The sequence below is a fragment of the Eleginops maclovinus genome, chromosome 2 (genome assembly GCF_036324505.1).
Source record: "Eleginops maclovinus isolate JMC-PN-2008 ecotype Puerto Natales chromosome 2, JC_Emac_rtc_rv5, whole genome shotgun sequence".
Classification (NCBI taxonomy): Eukaryota; Metazoa; Chordata; class Actinopteri; order Perciformes; family Eleginopidae; genus Eleginops; species Eleginops maclovinus.
Window position 1 is genome coordinate 9954703 of NC_086350.1, and position 22412 is coordinate 9977114.

Genomic DNA, 22412 nt, shown 5'->3' on the forward strand with positions numbered 1-22412 from the left:
GTCTGTTTGTGTCTGTAGATTTCTATAAGTGTCGATATTTGATAACCAATTTAAAACAAACAATTTCAGAAAACTAGTGATAGAGAAGACTGTCTTAAAGTAATTCATCAACAAGGTACATTTTAAACCCTATTTTACTATCATTTTACCTTTTATTTGTATGGCTGATTTGTCCAAATAATCCTGAAACATGGTATTTTTTTTAATTGTTGTTAAAATATCACAAATTCCCTTAATATATTGACTCTATGTCATCTAAACGAATCAATAGTTTTGTACTTGAATCAATAGTTCAATCAATAGTTTTATTCAATGTTCAGATTTCTGTTACATAAATGTTTGCTAAGGAGCACAGTTAAAATAAGATATTTGTTGATTTAAACAAAAATGAAATGACCATATTAAAAAAGGTGGTGACACAAAATAGATTGTTTTGATGTAAGGTAAGTTGGAAAATGCCTGGCGATATCAATTAGTTAATGTTTTACATGTATCACATCAGTGGTTGAATGTAGGGCTTAACAAACTGCTAAAGGCCTGAAACTGTGCCATGGGTCAAGAATACTCTCAAGCTGACTAAGCCCTGACCTCAATAGCACCTAGGACTTTAAGTAGACCTTTAATCCTATTTCTTTTTGATCTAATGAAGGGTAGTGGCAGACTCAGTCTTTCAACACACTGTCTAACTTTCTTCCTAAACTCAATTGAGCTTGCATAGTGGCCTTATCCTATTTAACTTGTGTATTGTCTTTTAATTCGGTCATGTTGTAGTCTATTAGTTTATAGTATGCAATATGGACAAAAGTCTAGAGAGCATTGCTCACCTGCATTATAAATCCCACAATGATTGTAGAAAGAAACCAGAACAAAGGTGGTTAAGTGGCTCTGGTTCCACTCCTGTGTGATCTAATTGTACTGCCTAATAAGACTTTTCAACTCCAAAATAACATAGTTCATATACGTCACATGACCCTGTTAGTGTGTTGGACTTCTAACTTTAACCTCCATGTAGCCTCATTTTAGTATTTGTAAGCATGGACACTTTTCAATGTTCAAATGAATTTCAGATTTCTATCTTAAACTCATCGTTTTTTTCCCCTTGATACATTATTCAACAGTGATTTGGATAAAACCATATAAGGTATAATCATATAAACAGGAAGATACAGAAGGACAGTTTGAGGACAGCAAATGTGATGTTAAAAACGTCACAGTAGTAAACTCCCACATTTGAAACTGGTGTGCAAATCTAATTGTCATGCATGCATTAATTGTATCATAAACATTTTATATATTAAAAAAACATCGGTTAAGTTACACATATTGAGTTCTCTTTAATTACTGAACAAATTGTTTTCAATAACTTATTTTGTTCTCACCCAATCATGGGTCCTTAGAAATTTGAAAGAAAACTTGATTATCATATTCAGATAATGTTTGGATTAATATCCACTCCCAGAAGCCATACACCAGCAAACAAATAAATAAACTAAAACAATATAAAGCCAGCTGACAATGTGACATTGACATTAAGCTGATAGCAGTTATCTTTCCAAAGACAGATGTCAGAGTATGAATCTATTTTCATACCACAAGACTTGTACTTGGTGATAACATTTAGTAAGTCCGAAAACATAATCGAAATGAGGTAGAAAAAAGGCTTCACTCCGAATGCATTTTTAGTCACTGTCCATTATTTTAATAATGAGGTGCAATAAATCAGACGTGCAAACAATGAATGATTGCACTTGAAGATTTGCTACAGAACTTTTTTGTGGGGTTACGATCCCCATGTTGACAGACCTTTATTAATTAATAATATTTAAATAAAAAATATTTAATGTTTGGTTGGTTTTGAATCACACAAACAAAACCAACATTTTATTTTTAAATCATTCAGGTTTAATTTTTCTCCCAACAAAAATAATTCTCCATAGTAACTTTACAATTGCAATGCAGCTGAAAGCTACAAGTAAAACAACTGCCAACAAAGCAGCGATGACATCAATAGAGTTGTAAACAAACCAGGACATCTTGTACGAGTGTGTTTGCAGATGACGGGCTCCTTTATGCCTGATGACGTATTCTATCCAAAACACTGCTAGATCCAGTGGTTTCACGGGCTGATCTCTATGCAGCCTTGACAGCCTCTGCATGTTCTCGCTGTAAGAGGGGTCGTAAATAGCTGTCTTTAAAGCATCTCCAAAATTGTGTCTGTCAAGCTCTGCAATATCCATAATCACAGCTCCCCCCTTTGCTCTGAGTCTGTTGAGGTTATCGGGTTGATCAAAGCTTAAGGGAAGTCCAACTACAGATACTCCGTGGTAAATCGCCTCCTGAACACTGTTAGTGCCTCCGTGGGTCACAAACACTCTAGTTTTGGGATGTCCTAACAGGTCATTCTGTGGCATCCAGTTGACCATTATTGTGTTGTTGCCAAGATTTGCAGGCCTTTGTCCAATATACCGCCATATAACCTTTTGAGGCAGCTGGGCAAAGGCTGCAGCAATCTCCTCAGCGACATCTTGAGGAAGATTCGAGACTAACGTTCCTAAGGTCATCATAATGACCCCGTGTTCTCCAGAGCTCTGCACAAAGTCCTCCAGGTCCACAGGGAGCGGCTTTGGGGGCTTGCACTGAAATCCAGCCATGTAGACTACATTTGGCATTGTTGGACGTGGAAAGTCAAAGACGAAATCATTCCTCATAAGCCATATGTCTGCATCCAGGAAAAATGTAGAGTAATCCACATCAGTGCCAAAATACTTTTCAACTAATGGTTTGTAATGAGGTTCTGTGACTTGTGACATGGTGTACATTCCAGCGATATAACTCAGCAAATTCTTAATTCTTTGAGGGAAGTTCATTTTATCTGTTAGCTCTGTTGCAGTGAAGGGAACATAAGACAGAGGCGAGGGTGCAATAAGGAGATGTCCTTCTCCTTGAATGGTCCATCTGACGTTGAAAACAAGAGGAACTTGGAGCCAACGCCCAAGCATTGTTCCTCCGCCAATGCCGGGGTCTGTCAAAACCAAATCAAATTTGGTGTCCTTGAAGGACTGCATCAAGTTGTTATCTCCAAACATCTTATCAACCATTTCACTCAACCCCTTATGAAGCTGAGAAAACTGATCCACAGACTGTTGCTCCATCCTAATACGATTCCAGGTTTTATACCATGAAGATGCATGCCTACCCTGAAACCGCATTTCAAGGTGTCGAACAAAAAAGGCTTCAAAGTGTTTTTTATCAAATCCACCAGGGCTGGGAACAGTGACACTGGTGTATAGAGGAGAGTTTTCACTGATGTACCAGCTATCGGACGCCCGAACCACAGTGACCTCGTGGCCTTTGGCATGCAGTTCCTCTACCAGTACTTTCATGTTTACCCAATGGCTTCCATCCAATGGGAACACCAGGATTTTGCCCCCAGATGCACTTGATAATTGAATCAACAGTAGAGCAAACATGACGAGAGACGAGTGAGGCAACATTCTGATGACGTCCCCGAAACCTATTAAATTAACAAAACAAGTTAATAAAAAAGAACTGGTTGTCTGGTTTGCACATCTTTTTGTGTTGACATTCATACTAATATGAAAAACAGAAGCAGAAAATAAGTACTACTAAACTATTACTAAAAACTACTAAAGTACAGTAATGCTACTTAAGTACAATTTTCAAGGTAATTTGATTGTACTTTAAACTTCTTCTCTGTTACATGTTAGAGGGAAATGTTATACCAATTTGTGTCTAAATACCAGTTTGAGGCACAAAAAAAAAAAGGAAAACCAAAGTTGATAGCAGTAACTGCTTCTATTAAACAGTACATGTAACTACCAGGACCTGCACAGACCATGTTTCAACGAAACACATTCAATGACTGTTTTTACTGCATAAAAGAGATTTATTTTAACACTTACCCAAATCAACAGCAACAGGAAGGACTATCCAATCTCAAAGTTCAAAAGTATTAGCTTCCAATCTTTCAAAGTTATGACTGACTGGAATGTGGTCATCTGCTATGTAACAGAACGGTTGTATAAGAAGGTGTGTTTCTGCTGCGGATAATGACCCTGTTGCTTAGTGTATGGGGTCAGATCAGTCTCATAATTCACGAATGCAGACAGAAGGATTTACACTTGTATTTCATGATCCGCAAAAGCATTCACACTTATATTTTCAATGCACACACCAATGTGTTCCGTTTCACATACATGTAAATAAAATCCAAATACAGAAAAAAGTTTTACATGTGTATTTTTGATCCACACATGTTTGTTAAAACAGCTGAACCTGCATACACAAACCGCTTTCTGAGCATGGATTGCTGTGCATTTGTCTGTGGGTTTTTTGAGACTCCCCTGATGCTCACCTGATTCGTACTTGTCATTTTTTCCATCTATAGCCAATCAGATGTCTCCTCGAATCTAAGCCAATCACATGAGCGCGCCCCCACGTTGCGTTCGTGACGTAACACTTCATATACGCATTTTGCGCTGTCCGAGATGACAGGTGAACTTCAGAAAATAAAGTAATTTAATCTACCCATGCAAAAAGGCTGAACAATTAGAACATACTGTTTCAACATTTAACACATTTATTAACCAAATCACAGAAACCTAGAACAGCACAGTGCTAAATACAGTATTGAAAAATCAGCGTCAATGTAAATGTGTCAAAGCGGCAGAAAGCAGTTAAATGGGACAGAGAAGTGCTCTCAGGTACGTGTGTGGGCGAGCTCGATGCAATGTTGAAGTTCACGTGTCAGCTCCGGACAGCGCAAAATGCGTATATGAAGCGTTACGTCACGAACGCAAGAAAGAATACCCTCGTGGGGGCACGCTCATGTGATTGGCTTAGAATCGAGGAGACATCTGATTGGCTATAGATGGAAAAATTACAAGGACGTGAGGTCAGGCGAGTCTCAAAAAACCCACACACGAATGCACAGCGATCCATGCTCAGAAAGTGGTTTGTGTATTCAGGTTCAGCGGTTTTAAACGGAAAACAAACATGTGTGGATCAAAAATACACATGTAAAACTTTTTTCTGTAATTGGATTTTATTTACATGTATGTGAAACGGAACACATTGTGTGTGCATTGAAAATACAAGTGTGAATGCTTTTGCGGATCATGAAATACAAGTGTGAATCCTTCTGTGTGCACTCGTGAATTATGAGATTGATCTGACCCCATACTTAGTGTGCATAGAGTGCTGCAAGAACACGGGTTCATGTTTTGTTGAAAGCTGAACAAATGTATTTGTTGTGCCATCTAGTGTCAAGTCAGTGTATTTAATGTACAAATACTTTTTACCGGAACAGAGCAAACTATTTTTTCACAGATGCTGCTCCCATGTTCTTATACACAAATTTGCCATAAGCATTCAGCCATTTAATCATCTTTTAAGTTTGATAAATAAAGAATGTCACATATATACATGGTATGCATTGTCATATACTAATAATACACAAGGATGGGAGTAAAGAAACACTGTAATATAAAGCTTGTGGAATGTATCAGTTGCTATTCCATTTTTTATGAGAAACACACATTTTTTGCTTTGACATGATACTCTCATCTGGTGTTAACCAACTTTATTGCCTTCCTTCTTCCCCTTTAAGTTAAGGCTAGCCTACTTTCTACCCCTTGTTACAGGTTGCATGCATGTACAGTACATGGGATGGCCAGATCGACGAGAGATTTTTCCCTCCCAGACTGTGTTATCCAAATACTTTTCAGAGAATTGAAAATGTACAATTATACATTATATATATATATATATATATATTTTTTTTTTTTTAAAGTAAGGACTAGAAAACATCACCAAAATAGTATTTTATACATTGTTATGTTCATCAATTCATGACCCTTCATATTCAATTTATTCAGGGGGTACCAACCTTGGGGTAAATAATTGCGAAACAAACTTTACAGTACTGGAGAACCGTTGGGTGGAGTAGGCTATTCTGCATTAGCCAGATCACATTTAGGCCACTTAATTTTAGGATAATAATGTTAATACAATCAGCATCTGCATAAAAAATAAATATAAATGGGGATTTTATTGATGCTTTTTCATGTAGGATGTACTTATTTTGTATATATTATGGTTGATGATTTTATACTAAGGTGGACCTCTATTGAAAGGTATGGTTATTATTATCATTATTAGTAGTAGTAGTAGTAGTAGTAGTAGTAGTAGTAGTAGTAGTAGTAGTAGTAGTAGTAGTAGTAGTAGTAGTAGTATCTTTATAGTTTTTGGGCTCCTTTGTCGGTGACCTTTTTTTATTTATTCCCAAGCCTTTTTATGCATGTGAACATTTTTGGATCTTATGTTTCTAGGCTCCTGCCGGTTGTGAGCACTACTGCAAAATGAGTGCCAAATAAAAGCATGTTATGTAATATTAACCAAATTACACTTTAAAACATACTATAATAAAGATTGAACGTAAATTAAAGTCGTGCATTGTCATAACTGTCAGAAACCGGTGACAGTGTGCACCATAGCCCTAACCCTCCAGCCCTTTGTTGTTGTTCTCACGCTAATGTGCGAGATCCGTAGACCAGACTCAACTGCGCGGTCACATTCCGCCCAGACTTCCCCCTCTGCCAGCGGCCTGGTGGTTTGAGATGAGTAGAAGATGTCGGTGTCGGGGCTGAAGGCCGAATTGAAGTTTTTGGAGTCCATTTTTGACCCAAACCACGAACGATTTAGAATAATAGACTGGAAGCCCGATGAACTCAGTTGCCAATTCAACGTAACCGGAGAGAAGCTGCTGATCATCCACTGCAACATCACGGTGAGCCCAGGCCATGATAACCAGCCACTACCGACTGAAACCAAGGAGCGATCCGTGTTTACTAACTATGATTCAAGTGTTTTAGTTTATTGCTGCGTCAAGATTTAAGTCGTCCCGTTGATAAAAGATAAACAGAACTGGGCACCCAGTGTTTAATTCACTTTGAAAGAGTGTACCAGCAAACATCGTATCGTAACGACGCTGCGGTAGCTTAATGCTAGCTGCTCACTGGAAGTAGTGCTAGCTTGTGTCGTTAGCCAAATTAACTGCGTTACTGTTAGCAACTACGGTCGTTAACTTTATAACTACAGAACTGTATTTAGTTACATTTTAACGGCATATAGCTAAGTCTTACTTTAGTATTTCACAAATTGAATCAAAGTTTATTTATATAGCCCAATATCCGAAAAAACGTTTGTCTCAGTGGGCTTTCCAGATTAACAAACAAGAATGACAGTGCTAAAAGATAAATAAAATTACAAGAGAATAATAAAAAGACAAGATAGGATGTAAAATACAAACAATATAAACGAACTGAGATAGAGTACAGCTATATAAGACAATACAAATACAATAAATACCATAAAATCTAGGAATCGGTAGGACAGACATAGGGTAATCTTAAACCAGTTTTATATGTTTCTTTTAAATAGGAAAGTCCTCAGAACAGTCTTGAAAGTAAGCAAGTCACAACATCAAAGCTTTAAAAATAAATATATATTTCATAGGAAAGATTGTATATTGTGTTCTCAGGTGGTCCCTTGAGGATTTTAATTACATTTAAAATTGTAATTATTCTGCTAACTGAAATGTAAATTGTATTACATCTTGTGAGAGTCTTTATCTACATGCTGCTGTGACGAAAATATTCCCAAATTGGGATCAATAAAGTATATTTTATATTATTTTTCTGAACAGGCATACCATTGAATGTAACGTTAATATTTTTTTCGTTATATAGATGCAGTTTAGTGAACTCTTTTTTTCCTGCCTTTTTCAGTAAATAGACGGATCCCTGTCTCGAAATTATAATAAAACTGAAGTTACTGTCCTTTATCAGGACACCAAAATATTTAGAAAGAGATGAAATGTAGATATGAAAGAGTCTGTATTGTACTTAGCGTTATCAACTGAACATGTGAGGTTAGCTGGAAATATATTTTGTCTACCTTAGATAACAAAATAATCTGAAATCTGAAGGCCTAGGTGATATTAACAACATGGCACCTGTATGTGTATGGTTCCGCTGTGGCAGATCTCTTGCATACAGCATCCCGACCACATCCTCCTCGCACACACGCACTTGCACTTCTGCTTGATTCGGGGTGACGTAGGCATGGCTTGTGAAAAATGTTTTGAATAAATGTGGCCTATCTAGACTCGAGTTGATTCACCGTCTTTGTGTTGGCTAGATCTCAAGAGTTCATTCAGCATCACAATCTGAATCTAGAAAATGTAAATGTAACACATCTGATTAGCAGGATCATCTGTGGTCACCTGCTCTTAAGTAGCTGGACTCACCTGAGCTATCTGTTATAAGGAAAGCAGGTTGAGATGGAAAACATGCAGGGATTTTAAAACCTGGGAGTATCATTGAAAAACACTGCCTTCGTTATTAGACCAGGTTGTAGGGGGAATGATTATATGCGAGTGTCTCCTTTGAATTGCTAAATCTCAAGAGTTTGCTGAAGTGTTGAATAGCATTCACTTCAACATACAAGTCATAAATATGCAAACAATTGTTCTGAAAGCTCTGATATATCCTGACTTGTCTGAAAGCAGAACAGATATTGATTTCATGTTAGCCACAAACTGTCATTGATGGTAATTAAGATAAAAATGTGCGATTTATAGAACTATACTCTTATGCACAGTACTTAAATCCCTCACATGACTGATCCAATGAAATTTGTCTGTTAAGTTGTAAAGATATGAATCTTTCCCAACTTTGGCATCATCCCATTATATTGAATGATGCACTCCCTGAGTCATACCCATCTGTTGCTTTGTATGTAATCATCACCCCTGCTGTATAAATATGTACAAAATATACGTTTATATCGTCCTTCAGAACGTGACAGGATTGTTTCCTCGGCTATGACTTTAAAAAAAATTACACTTCCTAAGCTCCATTCAAATCCTCTACTTTATCTTTCAATGTAAAAAAAAACATTTGGTACAGCCCTTGCATACAATCTGTAGCCTTTAACATCCAAGCATGACCGGTTTCATTTTCATATCCTTCTGTTCTCTGTTGCAGGAATCCTATCCCTCAACGGCACCAATATGGTTTGTTGACTCTGATGATCCCAGTCTGGCTGAAGTGTTGGAGCGATTAGAGGATGTGAGAAAAGGAAGCACATTGGTAAGACTGGATGTGGATCCAGCTTCACATTTGTTTACTGCTGTATCCATGCAACCTTTAATAGTATTGTTCAATTGCAGTTTAATTTAATGATTGATGTCTTATCTTGCTCACTCGCAGCTCCTTCAGCAGTTGAAGCGCCTCATCTGTGATCTGTGTCGGCTCTACAACCTGCCACAGCATCCAGATGTAGAGATGCTCGACCAGCCTCTACCTGCTGGCCCCATTACCCAAGAGCGAAAGGTACACCTTTTTAAAGCAATATTTAAATTCAATATCTTTTGGTTGCATTTGAAAACTCACTGCATGTCAACTCACAATGTTTTACCACACTGCAGCATGGGCCGTCAGATGAGGTCACCTCTGAAGAGGAAGAGGAGGAAGAAATGGGAGAGGTATTTATGACAACTTAGTGAATTAATTGTATTATAGCTTGAATGTCCATTTCTTCCATATGTCTAAATATAATTGATACACTTACAGCAGGACATTGACCTGGACCAAGACCTGGACCATTACGACATGAAGGAAGAGGAGCCAGTTGATGGAAAGAAGTCAGAAGATGACGGGATAGAAAAAGAAAATCTGGCCGTCTTGGAGAAGATTCGTAAAAACCAGAGACAGGATCACTTGAATGTAAGTGATCATTCAGGTCATGTTTTGGTGAAAGAGGAGCTTTATTTCCCTATAAATCCTATTTTGGATGCTACCTTTTGGCAGCCCCCTCCGTATCACTCAGAGAGTCTCCTGAGCAGGCCTAAGAAACACACTTTCTACTGACAGCCAAGCTACTGTTCTGATAAGCAGAATTAGATTTAGTATTTTGATCAAATTCCTGCTTCCTGGATTAAATGTTCAGTAAGGGATTTGTTAGCGCTGAAGTTCTGGAGCAAATCTGGACATTGAGTCAACCAGGAACCATTTGGCAAAATAAAATTGATTACCTCTTCTCCTAGATAGTTTCACAGTAACATAAGATTCTACTATAGCCACATAACATACCTTTTTTTTTTCTTATTCCTTCTGTCAGTTTCACTATGTTTAGTTCAGCAGTAGCACTGCGTCCTAAATGCTGACTCATCATTCCTCTCCCTGCTGACACAGTGCTGCCGCAGAGGGCTCCAGCAAAAAGAAAAAGCTAGGCTGTCCTGCAAAAAAGTTTAGTTGGGTCTCAACATCGTCCAACAATGCAGGGATAAAAGTTTTCTGCTTAAATTCGGAACAGAACACCTCAATGGAGCTAAAGAAATAATACTCAAATCAACTGAATTAAATTGCTGAATTGATTCAGATTCAAAAAGGTCATATCGTGAAATATCTTAAAATAACTTGTTTCATTACTTCATGGTCGTGCTTATGATTACATGTTTTGTTTAGGGGCTTATGGTAAAAAGGCTAAGTACCTTTTATCACTCAGTTGGTTGTCCTTTTAGATGTGGAAAAGGCTCAATTGATGCTGCTATCGATTGATATTAATGTACAGGACTGTCAGGCTGTCTGATAGCCCTGATGTAACCCTGCCAGGCGTTACAGTGGAGGTGTAGCATCTTCCTATTCCTCCAGATGACCGACCATCTGTGTGATTAACCTTTGTGTTTCAGGGCGCAGTGTCTGGCTCCGTGCAGGCCTCAGACCGCCTAATGAAGGAACTCAGGGAGATCTACAGATCACAGAGTTACAAGACAGGTGACTGCATTGACACAACTCTCCACAGTGACAGGTCACTTTTATCATGTCCGCAGCAGATTGAAGTAATGCTCTGTGTTTGTGTCACATCTCTCACAGGTATTTATTCAGTCGAACTAGTCGGCGACAGCCTTTATGAATGGCATGTCAAGTTAAGGACGTAAGTTCTCACATTCAGTTGGTTCTAACATTTACAAATATTGTGTCGTGTTTTCTGTTATATTTAACCTGTTCTTTATTACAGGGTAGACCCAGATAGTCCTTTACATAGCGACTTGCAGGTCTTAAAAGAAAAGGAAGGAATGGACTACATTCTCCTCAATTTCTCTTATAAAGTGAGTCCTCCTCATAATATAAGTCAATCAGTTTTTTGATATAAGGGTTTTCTGTAGACTCAAGCTTTTTATTTTATTTTTTCAGGATAATTTTCCTTTCGACCCACCTTTTGTACGGGTTATTTCTCCCGTGCTCTCCGGAGGGTGAGTGTGTAGTGCACAGTTTTCATATGAAATCGTCTTTAGGAAAGTGTTTACCCACTATGTCCACACACTCACTTTGTTTATTCGTGGCTTTTAACTTTTGTATGGGAGATTTGTATTCAACATTTTAAATTGCCCCATCATGTTGAAGTACTCTGAAGCTCTTGCTCTAAATGTATGCTTTTCTTAATGTTGTTTAACCCTGATTAAAAAAAATTAATCGCTCCAACAAAACAAATCAAGCTATTTCAAACCCACTAGAGCACAACAATGTTGCAAGTCAAGTGAACACTTTCTTGATCTTGAATATTATTAAACCTTCATCCTTTTAAACTGAATTTCCATTTTTTTCTCCATTTCAGTTATGTTCTGGGAGGAGGGGCTTTGTGCATGGAGCTTCTCACAAAACAGGTATGTTAAAATGTGTTGTCCTGTATTACATGTTTTCTCTCACCTTTAACAGCACAGTTAACGTGTATTTTGTGTGTGTTGTCAGGGCTGGAGCAGTGCCTATTCCATAGAATCTGTCATTATGCAGATAAATGCAACACTGGTTAAAGGAAAAGCCAGGGTGCAGTTTGGAGCCAATAAGGTAAATGATGTCAGTAATCTCGTCTCAGTATGCTTAAAATGAACATGGTGTCACATCATGTCCACCTTACACATCTTAAAGCAACGCACAGCACAACACTGCTTTCAGAGAGGCAATGAGTCCATTAAATAAGGATACCCAGACACTTTAAAGGACATTTCTTTGTGATGTGGCCCACACTTCACATGACAATTAGTTGATGGAATAACTTGGACAACAGAGTAGTGGGAGAGGGTTAAATACCGTTTTCGATAATTGGTTAAGCAATACATATGAAGCATACTAGGGCCATAAGAGACCTTATTCTATGGAGCAGCTGTGTTTCAGAAATGAGTTCAAGGGAAGAGAAAAGTGTCTCAGGTTAGATCCTAGGTTCCATTTACAATTGATCACAAGTGGCATTTGGATAAATTAGTTGTTCCGTCCATAATGTTTTCTGACAAAGGAACACTTTGAGGAGTTATGTTTGCGTGTTTCCATTTTATGCCTTTATTGGCGCCAATAGTAAGAACAAACTGAGAAAAACTTAAGGGAAAGAAATATCGCAATTGACATTTTCCCTACGTCATGACGAGCGATTTCTGTGAGTCTAACCAACGATCATTTGTTTGTTTCAGAACCAGTACAATCTTGCCAGAGCACAACAGTCGTACAAATCCCTTGTGCAGATACATGAAAAGAATGGTGAGTAAATATTCCTAAATGTCTGCACCTCAGTGACACACAGTGGTTTGAATCCATTTTCAAAGGGCTTTCTCTCTCTGTTTTCACAGGCTGGTACACACCACCCAAAGAGGATGGATAAGGAGCTAATACCACTATGCACTGGGAACATGTCTTTGGGTCAAAGTATCTTATTTTCTTTGGAATATTTCCCCCCCTCTCTGACTTTACTGGGGATATATCATCTTTCTCGCGGACACCATCTCATTGGCTCATCTGACAAGTATTCCTGCGCCTCGCTCCGGTAAAGACTTTATCCTGGTATCACTGCACGTCTCCCCTCTGTTTGAGTGAGGAGGATGTGAGGGTATCACTTGTCCTGTTTTCTACATATGCTCATTTGTCTTTAAAAAAAAAAGAACTTTTCTCCCTTTTTAATGTGGGGAAATGCTTTTACTTTAGCTGCTTTGACAAAATGGGCTTCACCATCAGTCAGTTAGCCTTCCTTCAACTGGGAACTTAAACAGGAGATTGAAACTGAAGCTCTGGATGTGGCCCCCTTACTGCACCTGTTTTTATTGGCCACAACCTCTTCCCCTTTTTCTTTCTTCGGGAAATATACTGGTACCTAACTGAAAACATTTTAGAAATATTATTCACCGATTGTTTTTATGATTTGAGCATCCTAGACAATAAATAAATAAATACATTTCATGTTTTATGTTAAGTCGAGATAACCTACCACCCGGTATATTTGAGCTCTTCTGCAAATATGTGAAGTGTCGACCAAAGCAGAATGAAATGCGATGTTGTCCGACTAAGATGAGCTGTTGTCTGTGAACAAATCCAGCAGTGGTTGATTTAAAACAGGGCAGGCTGACATAAGACGTTTCAGAATCTGCACTTTGCATACCTTTTTGGAAGAGGATATATTTTCCCCAGAAAATGATATGAACTTTTGACAGATCTAATTCTGAAGCTAAAGAGCTTTTCTTTTTGCCTTGTTGGTTTTTTTTAACACAATGACCCTTCAAGTCTCTCAGTCTGGCCTCTGGTCCGTTTGTTGATTAAAGCTGAGGTGGAAGGGTTAGTTTGATGCTGGAAATAAAGTCACTTTGTTGAGCGGAATCCCACAGGGATGGCTTTACAGAGGGCATAAATGAAGGCTGTTTGAATGTGATATTTTTCCATAATTTTGCCCTGTTTAGCATCTTGTGTCATATCTTAATGACACACATCGATTGTAGTGGTTTTCCCCTGCCCGGGTTAGATTTGCTTCCTTGTTACATCTCCTCTTTGCTGTCAGCAGCTTAAAATCCACCCTTTTCCACAACAATGTACCATAAACATGTTTTTTGTTTGTAACAAGAAGGATCTTTATGAACTGATCTGAAACCCTGTATGAAACTTCAACCATGCAGTATACCGTAGTAAAACATCACTACTGCTGTTCCCCATACTACAGGACACACACTGTATCAATCTGTTGGCTCTTTTGCAGTTTATTTGTTAACACTGTCTGCAAAAGTATATTTGAATGGCAACTCAGGTAACAAATACTTACGAGGGGAATCTGTACATGGTTTGAGTTATTTTCTTGGTTTAATTATTGCTCTGTACAGCTGATGTTAAGGCTTACTCACACATCTGATGTCTAAAACTGAAATGTAAAAATAATATGGCCCACTTGTTTCTTTTAATTAAAGCAATGTATGAATGACATTTGCAGAAAGATGCCATTTTAACAGGATTGCCGTTGCATGATGACCATCCCATGTGGCTCATCACTACACACTTTAGTATCTTGTTCTTTTTTTTCGAAATCCCAAATAGCGAAATAAATTTCAGTGTGTGATCTTTAAATATTCGTGATAAAAATATTTGCACAACGGTCGACAATGTGCCTGAAGAGGTCAGTTATTACAACAAACACATTGCGAGCTAAATATTTCAAAATCAGGAAGATAGAAAGCACACATCCATCGGGTCTCATTGCTTCCTCATCTGAAGGGCCAGTGTCAGACATTCAGAGACGACTGGAGTTTGATAGTCATCCCGTGGGGAATAGACTTGCACGCAACTGGACTGTGTTGAAAAGATTATTTCGTGTCGGCTGTCGTTTCATTTTCTGGCACGGACAAAACTTGATAAAGCCTGGCACCGTCTGCTCGCTTTGGTTTTATTTTTCCTTTTCCATTTGAAGACATTTTGACCGTGTACAGTAATTTGTAAACTTGCATCAAGTTTATGAATAAAGAATTTTAAGATTATTGCTGTTTTAAAGGGGTCCCTGTGTATTATTTTCACTGTACTTACTGATTGCAGATGTATTGGGCTGATATTGGTATTTTAATAAATGAATAAAATAATTTACTCCTGACACAACTTTAGTAATGATCTGATTTTGTGTAAGTGTTGCTTCCTGTCTTGCAGCCCTGCAAATTCCCATCAAAAAGAAAATACATTCAACATTCAAAAGCCGTTGAGGGTTAGGGTTACCTTTCAAGAAGCTGAAATCAACATGGTATCGTATCACTTGAATATTGTTGTATTGAGACAAGTAGGGTCGGTTGTGGCATTTAGTTCATTTTTTACTTTTATAAAATATAAAAACTTTTAGGACTTAATTCCAGGCTAAAATTACTTTATTATTTTTAAGTAAAAAAATAAAATAGAGGAAAACTAATCTGTTAACAACTCACTCAAGTAAAGAACTACGACACAATTCATCATCCCCCCAAAAAACTGGACTGGGAACTGGAAGGTCAACTCCCAGAAAGACCAAGTGCTACTGAGGTGTCCCTGAGCAAGGCACCGTTCCCTACCCTGCTCCCAGAGTGCTGTACATAATGGCAGCCCACTGCTCCTAACAATAGGATGGGTCAAATGCAGAATGTACATCTCCCCTCTGTGGGATGATTAAGGGTTCCTTTTTCTCTTATCTTCTTTCTTATGGAGCATTGGTTCTAAATGTGAAGCAGACGTTATTCACAGCCTGTTTGAAATAAATTAACTGGACACATTGAACCTACTGTGAAGAGCAGTTCTGGTTGATGTGACAAACAACACGTCAGTATTCATCAAGAATAGGAGTCGCACTGTCTAGAGGAGCTCACACTAAAGTTGATTTTAACACAATCATTCATTCACATGTGGTTGGATGGATGAGTGTTAGAAACCCTTCCATCCAAAGAGGGCTGCTGCGTTAATTCATCAAATAAAAAAAACCTTTTAAGTTTTGTGGTAAATGAGTTTCAGATGTGTCGTGTTCTTAAAACGTCAAAACAAATAACCAAATAAGATCTATCCTGTACATCTAGGGCATCGTATGCAAACTCATCAAATAACAAAACAGGATGCAACAATAACTGTTTAATATCTATTAGGGTAAGACCAAATAATACAAAAAGTAATACACAAAAAATGTATTCCTCAATTACGTCACTCATGGAGACACAGCCTCCTCAAATGTTTCATTCAGCTAATAAGAGCATATTTCTATTGAATGTGTTCATCCATGGCAAATATTTACCCCAGTCATTATATAGTTATATCTAGTTATGGTATAGTACAAGATAATACATATCAAACAGCATACAGTACATGTGGGAACATGGTGGCGTTAATGGGAGATGCCTTTATAGAAGCTTTGATACATGAAATGCAGAGTATCAGTAGTATATCAAATGCACTGCAGTTCCTGCTGCACAATAACTATACAGCTGTAGTTTCCATTATCACATTAACTGTGCTGTATGTACATATGGCAGATCCAGAATTCCTCATGACCACTTACTACACAAAGGACAAGTCGTTTCTCTGTTCATCTTTGTGCAGACTTCCGACCTAATTTATAGAACTGATCAGCTAAATGTTGTGCATTTGCTAAGATATGAGCGTGTGGATGGTACTGTGTTATACTTCAAAACTAATGTATGTGCATCTGCTGGTGGAAATGCTTTGCAGGTGTAAAATTATACTAGTAGTGTCCAGCTTGAAAACAGGTTCATTTCCAATCCATAACAGTTTATGTCATGGTTGTACTGTCACTCGTTATGTCCATATTTGAAGCCTGCAAGACAGGACCCCACTTGATCCTATTAATTCTACTGTTTAATATATTTCTGTTAGTATTGCTCGACTGTGATCCACTATGTATTTAAGTTGCACTGATGTCAACAGGTGCAAAACATCTAACATTTAAAAAATCATAATGGAAAAAACTCAACATCTGTTACCCACAGCCATGGAAAAACAACGAACATGTGCTTCGAACTCATCCACACATCATCCAAAATACATGAAATAATAACAGGTTGGTACAAAAAGACAACTGAAAAGAAAAAAAAAAACCAGCCTATGGAATACCACATCATCACAATCAGACGAGACGACTCACAGGTTTTGAAATAACGGGCATTCAGTCACAAATCTTCACGTCTGTTTTCCACTCTAACACTGTTTTACTGTAATAACCAACAACTGAGTCTTGACTGGGGTTTCTGAAGGAACAGCAACACATAAATACTCTCTCCTTCAATTACACCTCATAAAGAAATAATTGTCTTCACATTTTCTTTTATATAAATGTCATATTACACCTACCCATAGAATAACACCGACAGCCACGGAATGACACACTAAGGCCTGAAATCCAGAGCTTAGAAACAAGTAGAATCATTTACATGGAGGGATAAGTGGGAGAATTTGCCAAAGGGGTGAAAACATCCATCACTTCATACAATGCTATGACCACCTACAACAATGATTATCAATATAATATTTACTGTCAGTCCAACCTGCTAGTGTTTTGGTTTTCTTTCTCTTTTAACCTGTACACTGTTGATTTGGAATGTTTTTATCCAATGAACTGCAATCCTAAATGCTGCATGTGCTTCACTTTAACATGTATAATAACCATTTATTTTACTGAAATCAAGTCCACACATAACCACTCCGAAAGGGTTTAACAATGGGCACAATATGTTGACACCTTTTTAGGGCTTTACAGGTAGAATTTAAACCCAGCTATTAAACCTTTCCTGAGAATTCAAATGAAATATTCACTGACACAGAGCAACTTCTGAATATTAAAGAAAAACACAATCAGGACACCACAACATATAACATATTTAGAAGCCTGATGCATTTGGTTAAAGACATTTCTTTCAGCTAACATTTCTGATATGAATTGTTTTGGAGAAACATTTTGGTATTCCTTTTATTCATCTTCCTATTCAATTCTTATTTTTAATATTTTGAAATGCTGATTCTATTTTCCAGATTTAGGCCAAATTCAGGTTTTCTTTTTCAACAACATACATTTACAAAGAGTTCACATTGGCCAGTTTTTAGCATTTGGTGTCTTTCAACACAATTAAATTAATCAATCTAGCTACTGAAGTACATTTGAAAAAAACACATTCAAATGAATGAAAGGATGTTTTAAAAGTGTGACACAGGCAGAGGAAGAGAGGTCACTCTGTGATGACAACAGATGAACCTACCAGAATGAGCTGATGAAGCTCAGGGGATAGTTTTACCGACTTATTTCATTTAATCCCAAGTGTATCAGAATTCAATTAAAGTAGACTTCAACTAAAAACATGACTATTCTCTACCTTGTTCTGGTTGAATTCAGCTTGTACAGTGTTATAATGAAGGGCACCTAATTCTGAATTGTGTTCTTAATTGATCCCTTTTTATCCCTCCCACTCTGCAGCATGGCTCCCTCCTCTGCCCTACATGGGTTCGTCGTAGTTGTACGTGGGAGCTGCTGAGTACTGGTTCTGCTGCACGGCCCCCTGCGCCGCTCCCATGGCAGCCTGCTGAGCTGCCTCCTGGACGTGGGGGTTCTTCCAGGCCCCGGTGGCCCACTCCTCCTGGGCCTTACCCAGGCTGCCACCACTGCCTCGGTAGAAGTTATGAACCTGAAAAAAAAAGGAGTTATTCAAAAGGTATTTTATCATCTTAACTGCTAAAGACAGTGTTGCTCATTTGTTTTGAAAACTCTGGTATAGTTTCATTATACATGCTACTGAGCAAGACCTAGAATCACCCCTGTTTCTCTATAAGACGCAATCTAATAATAATTTAGGGGACGGGTCCTATCCATTAAATATGTGTTTAATCACAATTAAACTAATGATTTGGTCTCCCCCCGCATCACTGGACCTAAAAAGTCAAATAAGGTCAAGTAAGATTGGTTACCTTTGTGAGGGCGATGAAAGACAGAACAGCCACGGCAGTGAACATGATGGTGGGAATCAGCATGACCACAGCTGAGCCCACGTTGGTGCTGAAGAACGTGATGGTAGCGAGCCAGCCACTGATCGGAGTAAAAGATGAGTTAGTAAAATGTCAAGGCAAGGCACTCATGACACAAGGAACATTGTTTCTATGTACTCATTTTATTTCTGAACTGGGGTTTGGATTCAGTGTGACTTCAAGTCTCCTTATCATTGTCAAAGAGATAAAAGTAAAAGCCTTCTTGTTTTGAAGTGTTTATTATCAATTTGGTCATGTCTAAGAAATATTGAATATAGTAAATTAACATTAATATGACTTAAATTATACGATTCCTACATATACTTAACCATAATTGTATTGTTTGATATCAGTAAAGAAACCTTTAACTAAAGTTTAATTAACTATCACAATTTACAATTTTATAATTCATTTTTGATGGTCGGTCGCTATTAAATGTTAATCAAACGTGCAGATTGGTGAATAAACACTAGAAAAAGGCTGTTAACTTTCTTTAACTTGTCACCCATCTGTATTTACGCTTCATAACAAACACATTACATATCTGTGTTTGTCAAAGCTCTTACCACACTCCCCAGCCTGGTATGCCAACAGTCTGGATGATACTGATCACCACCTGGGCCATGAAGACGAAGAAGAAAGCCATAAAGTTGAAGGAGCTGTCGGTTCTGCACAATGACAAAAATGATTATCAGAAATGATGTGATTCAGCAGAACAGCAGGTGCAGAGTGATGAGTAGGGTCAGAGCGGGAATAGCTTACTTGAAGGCCTTGTAGATGGGCCTGAACCAGCACACATAGGAGCAGGGGGTGAAGAGGATGAGCCACAGGAAGGCCATCCCGAAATTGGTCGCTCCGCCACCTCCACACATCCACGCCAGACAGCCAATCAGATTCACAGCCAGTGTGGCGCTATTCACTGTCAACATCACAGAGAAGGAGCGATGAGGACCAAAACATGGCAGACTGAAGACAAAAGCCTCTTCAGTGAACATCCCACAGGCTGCATTACTCATAATTCAGAAGGGGTGAATCACTACAAATCTCAGTAATACTAAACACCAGATTTTTAGTTCTCCAATAAAGCTATAATTTAGCACAAACAGCACACAGTTTCTACTCTACAAGTACCAAACTAGTCTACTTATTCCAGCAGACTTACATTCTTGTTTCAAATGGCAGAACCTATGTGGCAATGAAAGAGATACCATGATGCTCATGTGAAAAATGACAAATTGACACATGACTGTTACGTGATGTTATAAGTAATGGCTGCAACTAATGATTATTTTCTAAAAAGATTCAGCTTTTATGCTTTTGGCGGTTTCCTCTTTCCTTTGGCAGTGTTATATAGGTTTATTGTTAATGTAAATGGTCTCCAAATGCGGGACATTTCTAATGGTTGGCCAATCAACCAATCAGAGCAGACTGGGCTCTTGTTTCAGACAGAGGGGGAAAAGAGGTGCTGCAGCACAGGCAATATGAGAAAAATAAAGCACTTTTTGAATCTTTAAGCATGTTAACATCTCACATAAGAGGCTCTAAATGCAATGATCATAATAGGGCCCCGTTAATCAACCAGTTATTTACTTGATTAATAGATCAATTGTTTGGTCTATTTAACACGTCTATATAAGACCCAATATATTTGATCTTTAATACACAGAAATGCGCTTAAATTAACCCTTAATATTTTATTGAAGTAATTTTCTGCTGACCAACCTGATCAAAATCAAGCTAAGCAAACAAACTCAGACACCATTTTTCAGACTTGGCATAAAAAGGCACAAAAACCCTGGCTAATATATTAAACTGGCTCTGTGCCGGACAATGAGACCGGTCAATCTGGTCTCACAGCCGTCAGTGTCTCTGAAGTTAATTTTAGTTCTCATGATGTTTTGGGCAAAACAAAGTGACACGGCATGAGAACACAGGAGCTGTGGACAGGTTAACAGCTTATGCATGCAACATACTGTATATGCTGAAACGTGAGCTGTAGTAAACAATGTAGTACATGTACTACTGTCCTGCTGCCCAACAGTCAATACACAGTTTTAAACTGCAGGTTTACTCACAGATCCATAGATAGTAGAGCCTTTTGCACATGGTGCGACGCTGGTCTGGGATCTCATTGAAGTCTTGGTAAAAACATGGCCTGAGGGGGATGAATCGAGGCAGGGGAGGAAAGTTGTTTTCTAGGACACAAGACACAGTTCAAGGATTAAATTAAGTGGACTGATGATTTTTAGACTCACATGCACACTATGCAGTTGAACAGAGTAATTACCTGCCATGATGACCGTTCAGTATTTCCCTCCACTTGCAAACAGGCAAACCAACTTCAATCGCAGCTGCCTTGAAAACCAACCTGCAGAAAAGAAGAGATCTATTTTATTAAGTGCTTCATCACTCACTCACACCGCTCTCAACAGGGCCACAATCCTCTATAGGCCTTTCTGTGGATGCATGCACACACTTCCCAGGATTAAAATGCTTTAAATCCTTACATGATTTGAATAAAGGTGCTACCCATTATTTATAGAGCATCTACCCTTATTGCTGCTCGATTCATTACAATCGACAATGACAAACGTGTTTTTGGGCCACATACTACAGCTGTGTAATCCGCGCGGTGTGAAACAGGGTGGCCTTGTCGTGATTCCTAAAATGTATTCATAACCTATGGGCGCAGAACAGGCGATACAGGCCTACACACTTCACAAATGGAACTATAGACCTACATGATAATAGATATGTATTTGTTCAGCTCTTAAACCTTCCAATAGGCTATAATCAACCCTCTTACACGGTATGTGGCTGTGTTTGTAAGCGACATTTCAATGCATATGATGGTGGGTGTAGGTAGAGGTTTGAAGGGCATCTTTCTGCCACAAGGAATTGCAATCTCTGCCTAGAAAAACAGGCTGATCGTTTTTTATTTCCATGCATTTGCTGCTTAAACGGTGTCCTATATGTGTTTCTTTCGGTGGATGGCAGTGATGCTGCAGAGGGGCACAGTGCATCGTGATCTCACAGGCGATGGAGAAGCGTCCTTCAGCCTGTGCGACACGGTGCTTCGGTGCTTTCTCTTCATACGGACAACGAGCGGGTCAAACCCGAAGTCCTCTCAATATACCACCATGGATACACATTTTACATGCGTTAAAAGATCTCCAATTTGTTTCATTTGAGTACATCGTATCCCCTCCTCCTGTTATGAATGAAAATGCATTGATTAAAACGCCTTACCTCCAGCTCAGTCCTAGAATATGGCTAAAATCCCGATGTTCGTTTAAATAGCATCCTATGGTTTAATCTGCATGAAAACACATTGAAGAAAAACAATTGCATCTGGCGCTGCTAAAATAGAGAGATGTTACGTTGTTCCTCAAATGACGGGTTTGGGTGTAAGAGCCGGTCACGTGATGCGAGGTATTTTCTTTACGCACATAAACCCCCCCCTCCCTGTCCGCTGCTTTACCCGCCTGATACATCAGGACCCCAGACACAAAAAAACGGGATTTGTTGCTGGCCTGAACCGACCAATCAAAA

General features: G+C 38.5%; 3 protein-coding genes across 4 annotated transcripts; 1 reads left to right on the top strand and 2 right to left on the bottom strand.

Moving 5' to 3' along the window:
- Positions 1-1674: 1674 nt before the first annotated feature.
- Positions 1675-8054, bottom strand: LOC134875861 (UDP-glucuronosyltransferase 2A1-like). Of its 2 annotated transcripts, XM_063900575.1 has the most exons (3): positions 8036-8054; positions 3924-4022; positions 1675-3514 (listed from the first exon to the last, which is right to left on the bottom strand). In XM_063900575.1, the coding sequence occupies exon 3, from the start codon at positions 3492-3494 to the stop codon at positions 1893-1895; it is 1602 nt and encodes a 533-aa protein (XP_063756645.1). In that variant the 5' UTR covers positions 3495-3514; positions 3924-4022; positions 8036-8054; the 3' UTR covers positions 1675-1892. The 2 variants fall into 2 exon arrangements, with proteins under 2 accessions (XP_063756645.1, XP_063756636.1); XM_063900566.1 differs by lacking the exon at positions 8036-8054 and having other exon boundaries at positions 3924-4335.
- On the top strand, positions 6525-14863 carry LOC134875874 (ubiquitin-conjugating enzyme E2 Q2-like). The gene is made up of 13 exons (XM_063900587.1): positions 6525-6808; positions 9069-9173; positions 9294-9416; positions 9512-9568; positions 9657-9809; positions 10775-10859; positions 10959-11019; positions 11104-11194; positions 11280-11338; positions 11701-11749; positions 11835-11930; positions 12548-12614; positions 12704-14863. Exons 1-13 carry the CDS (start codon positions 6650-6652, stop codon positions 12733-12735), a joined length of 1137 nt encoding a protein of 378 aa, XP_063756657.1. The 5' UTR covers positions 6525-6649; the 3' UTR covers positions 12736-14863.
- Positions 14864-15950: 1087 nt separating this feature from the next.
- scamp5a (secretory carrier membrane protein 5a) lies at positions 15951-22318 on the bottom strand. The gene is made up of 7 exons (XM_063904811.1): positions 22110-22318; positions 21148-21228; positions 20936-21055; positions 19623-19779; positions 19427-19528; positions 18804-18921; positions 15951-18523 (listed from the first exon to the last, which is right to left on the bottom strand). The coding sequence occupies exons 2-7, from the start codon at positions 21152-21154 to the stop codon at positions 18335-18337; spliced, it is 693 nt and encodes a 230-aa protein (XP_063760881.1). The 5' UTR covers positions 21155-21228; positions 22110-22318; the 3' UTR covers positions 15951-18334.
- Between the last annotated feature and the right edge of the window lie 94 nt (positions 22319-22412).